The 3804-nt window shown below is 44.8% G+C and overlaps 1 protein-coding gene across 2 annotated transcripts in view; it reads left to right on the forward strand.

The window, feature by feature from the left end:
- The first annotated feature begins 430 nt into the window (after nucleotides 1-430).
- LOC102213696 (glycerol kinase-like) overlaps nucleotides 431-3804 on the forward strand; it is a 21702-nt gene continuing 18328 nt past the window's right edge. Inside the window, exons 1-2 of one of the 2 annotated variants that reach the window (XM_005744205.1) lie at nucleotides 431-632; nucleotides 3211-3284. In XM_005744205.1, coding sequence (XP_005744262.1) covers nucleotides 579-632; nucleotides 3211-3284 — 128 coding nt within the window. In that variant the 5' untranslated portion in view covers nucleotides 431-578. The remainder of the gene's footprint in view (nucleotides 633-3210; nucleotides 3285-3804) is intronic. The other variant, XM_005744204.1, reaches the window with a different exon arrangement.

A 3804-nucleotide genomic window follows, 5' to 3' on the forward strand; every position in this document is an offset into this window, starting at 1 on the left:
TGACCGGGCTCTGAAAGAGTCTGATGGCCCACATGAAGGCCATGTCTGAGGGTTTAACTGTGAAGGTTATCTGCCCCAAATGATTTTTTTTTTAAATATTTACTTTATTGTTTTTATTATTATGTTTTGGAGATGTTTAAAGATGTTTCTGTTATGTACCGGTAGAACTTTTTTTTAATGATATTTGATATTAATTTTTGTTTGTTTTTTATGTGGTTTTTTTTTGCATTTTTAAGATCCAGATGTTTTAAAATTCCGGTATCTATTATTTTTAGTTACTTTTGTTTTTATGTGTCCTCGTTTTTTTTTTGTTTTTGTTGTTGTTTGTTTTGGGTGAACTTGACCCTGACAGCTGATTGGTCGGAGTGTGGCCAACGCCTTCTGAGCGAGCAGCCAATCGGAGACTGCGCTCGCTGCGGGCCGGTTACGGTGATCGCAGAGGAGGAGGTCTGTGTGTCAGTGTGCACCGTGCGCACCGGGCGTCTGTCCTTCTCCACCTCACCGAGGAGTCGTGTTAGATTAAAGCAGAGATTCACCGGCTGTGTTTAACACTCGTTTTAAAGAAGAAGAAAATAAAAATGGACCCGCTGGTTGCTGCTATTGATCAGGGCACGAGCTCCACGAGGTTTCTGGTGAGTTTTAGTGAAGTTTCGCTGTTTTCATGTTGTGTTCAGGGACCGGGAGAGCAGCTGGGACAGCAGACTACGGAGACTCTGTCCTGTGCTCAGAGGCTTTGGCCAAACAGCTGTAATCGTGGATGAAGTGCAAATCAACACGTGACTTATATCTGTGTTGTGCTCGGCTCAGAAACAAGCTTGAACATCACGATGATTCTATTTAAACAGAGATTTAAATAGAAAAAGCAACCAGTGGACTGGAGCAGCACACTGACCTGTAGCTTCCACCTGCTTTGGATGGGGTTCAGGTGCATCTACAAAGAGCTAAAATCAGTCCAGCTGAATGATCACTTTGAACAAATTTGGACTTCCTCAACCAGGTCAGCTGGAAAATCGAGCTTTGGCACAGAGCATGAGCAGTGAGGGGCTCAGAGGAGGTAAAAGTGCTGTTGGAGTGCACAGAGAGAAATTCAGATTTGTGGGTTTTTCTGACACGTAAGAGCTTCTACTCATAAATGAATCATAAATGAATTTATTTTCGGTGCTTGAGATTTAAACGTCCACAGGTGCTGAACTCTCTGAAAATAAAGGCCTTTACTGTGTCATCATCAGCTGACATAACGGTCGTTCTGAGCAGCAGTAAAACTTTAACCTAACGCCTGATTTTGACTCTTGATCATTTGGCTGCGAATCGACTGCAAAATTGTCACAGAGCCTTCGTTTGTGTATACATGTGTAATGATCTCATAAAAACAAACTTTACTGCGTCTTTACGGTGTTGCATGTGCTACCTTGTGGTCCTCTGTCATGGTGTTACTCCAGAACATAGATTCATAACATCCTAGAGGATCTCAGTTGGATTCAGGTCTGGAGAATGTGAGACAAAGGCATCAGCGCCTTCATCATCCAGGAACTGCCTGCACACTCCGGGTACATGAAGCCGGGGATTGCCCTGCACAAACAGGAGGTCTGAGAACCTGGCATGTAACAGAAGTCAGGGTGCTGTTGGCTAGCACGTGGAGGCCTGCGTGACCCTCCAAGGATACGCCTCCCCAGACCATCACTGACTCACTGCCAGGCTGGTCATGCTGGATGATGTTACAGGCAGCATAACGTTCGCCACGGTGTCTCCAGACTCTGTGAACCTGCTCTCGTCTGTGAAGAGAAGAGAGCATCGGTGGTGGACCTGCCAGTTCTGGTGTTCTCTGGAAAATGCCAGCCAGGCTGTGAGCACAAGTCCCACTAAAATGCCCTCATCTGACCCTCACAGAGTATCTGATATCTCAATCAGAGACATGCCTCTGACTCTGGCAGTACTCCTCCTGACCCACCTCGCATTAATAAGCAGATACCATCCCTGCTGCTGGGTCTACTCCACGCTCCTGACACTGTGCCTGGAGACACTGCAAACAATCGGCTTCCCAACTGGACGCGAGTTTAGAAATGAGTACATGAGATGGAGCGCTCAGGGTGAGCAGTTTGGAGGCAAAATTAGAGAGGGAAGGCTGAGATGTTTGGATGTGTGCGGAAGAGGGAAAGAAGGAAGAGGAGGTTCACAGATGCAGAGGGTTGGGTGAGGGATAGGGTGAGATGGAGGGAGATTATCTGCTTTGGCGACCCCAGAGGAGCGCAGCCAAAAAGAGAAGAAGAAGACCTGGAGACTTTGATATCCCTGACGTTTACCTGACTTTGAGTTATGCTCTGATGATCCAGCGTTCCCTTCCTTTTTTTGAGGTGTCATTAACAGTCAGAAGGGCAGAATACATGTCTAAGCTGTGGGTGGATGATTGAGAATCAGCCCTAGACTCAGCAGCTGAGAGTGGAGTTGAAATCAAGATGAGGAACTCAGAAGAGAAGCAGCTTTATTGTTTTATTTGTGTATTTGTCACAGATTGGGTCTGTGGGTGCAGAGGACGTTGTTTTATATGCTTATTAGTTTTTGAATCAGTGAGCGTAGCCCCGTACGATCAGTATTTGTGAGGTCACATTTTTTTTGGGAGCAGGTAAAAAAAAAAACAAGTTCAGACTGAGTTCAGTTCTCATCAGTTTTCAGTAAGCGTGATGATTCAGACTTTTAACACTGATGGTGCAACACTGAACTAAGATGACATCAGACGTCCTCCTTGCATCAATGCTCTCTCTTTTTACAGGCTGAGTTTGTTCCTGTTAGATTTCCAGTGTAAAGTAAGTCAGGAAGTCTAAAGTTTAGACTTTAGGGTTGAAACTACTCTTGGATCACATGTCCTAAAAGCGTAACAAGGATTTCCTGTAGCTGAGTGAACGCACGGTGAGAGGAGGGTGGTGCTGCACGGAGCTTTATCCTATTACTTAATCAGAAGAAACGCTGACTTCTGTCTGACTGCAGGTGACAGGGAAAGTCCTGCCTCGTGTTAATTCCCTTCTTCTCTACAATACTCTGGCAGCACCCAGAGGCGATCGAGCCAGTGATCAATATCGTCTTTCCACTCCTCAGTGGGTGGAAGGAAAAGCATAACTGGAAAAATTAAACTGTGGCAGCTTTAATTTGCTCCCTAATTAAATGAAGCTTTTAATATTTCTGTTCCTGCTTCTAATGAGCTGTGTTTCTCTGCAGGTGTTCAACGCAAAAACAGCTGAACTGATCAGCCACCACCAAGTAGAGATCAACCAGAGTTTCCCCAAAGAGGGGTGAGTGACTCGAACTTCAAATTATCACAATTAGACACTGTGTGTATCCACCATATTGTCCTGGTGCAACAGATTGCACACCTATGTGCAGTATTTATTATCTCTGCACACCCAGCCTGAGATCCGTGTTGCTTGAATAGTTGGTGGAATAACAGGATGCTTTGCACTTCAAGTCTTTGTGCACTCACAGGAGTCCAGTTTTCAGGTGACGGCTCAGTTGTCTACTGAGGCCGAAGCTGGTAAAACAAAAAAAACGATGCCATCAGGAAGCTGATGATAAAAACACTGTCCTTTGATCAAATGTTACTCATTCAGCTGTGAAGCAGAGAGCAGAGGAGAGAAACGAATCACAGAGATTCATCACACTGGGCCTTCAATCAAATATGTGCACACGCTGAAGATAAAGAGCAGAAATACAGGAGTTTAGTTTTTATGTTTTATTTTTTTAAATGTTGGTTTCTTTGGGGATGTGCAGTTTGAATGTTCTTGAGAAAGCTGCAAGCCGTTGTTGAAAGGCACC

This window comes from Pundamilia nyererei, unplaced genomic scaffold, assembly GCF_000239375.1.
Source record: "Pundamilia nyererei isolate P.nyererei 1_Seehausen unplaced genomic scaffold, PunNye1.0 scaffold00140, whole genome shotgun sequence".
Lineage (NCBI taxonomy): Eukaryota > Metazoa > Chordata > Actinopteri > Cichliformes > Cichlidae > Pundamilia > Pundamilia nyererei.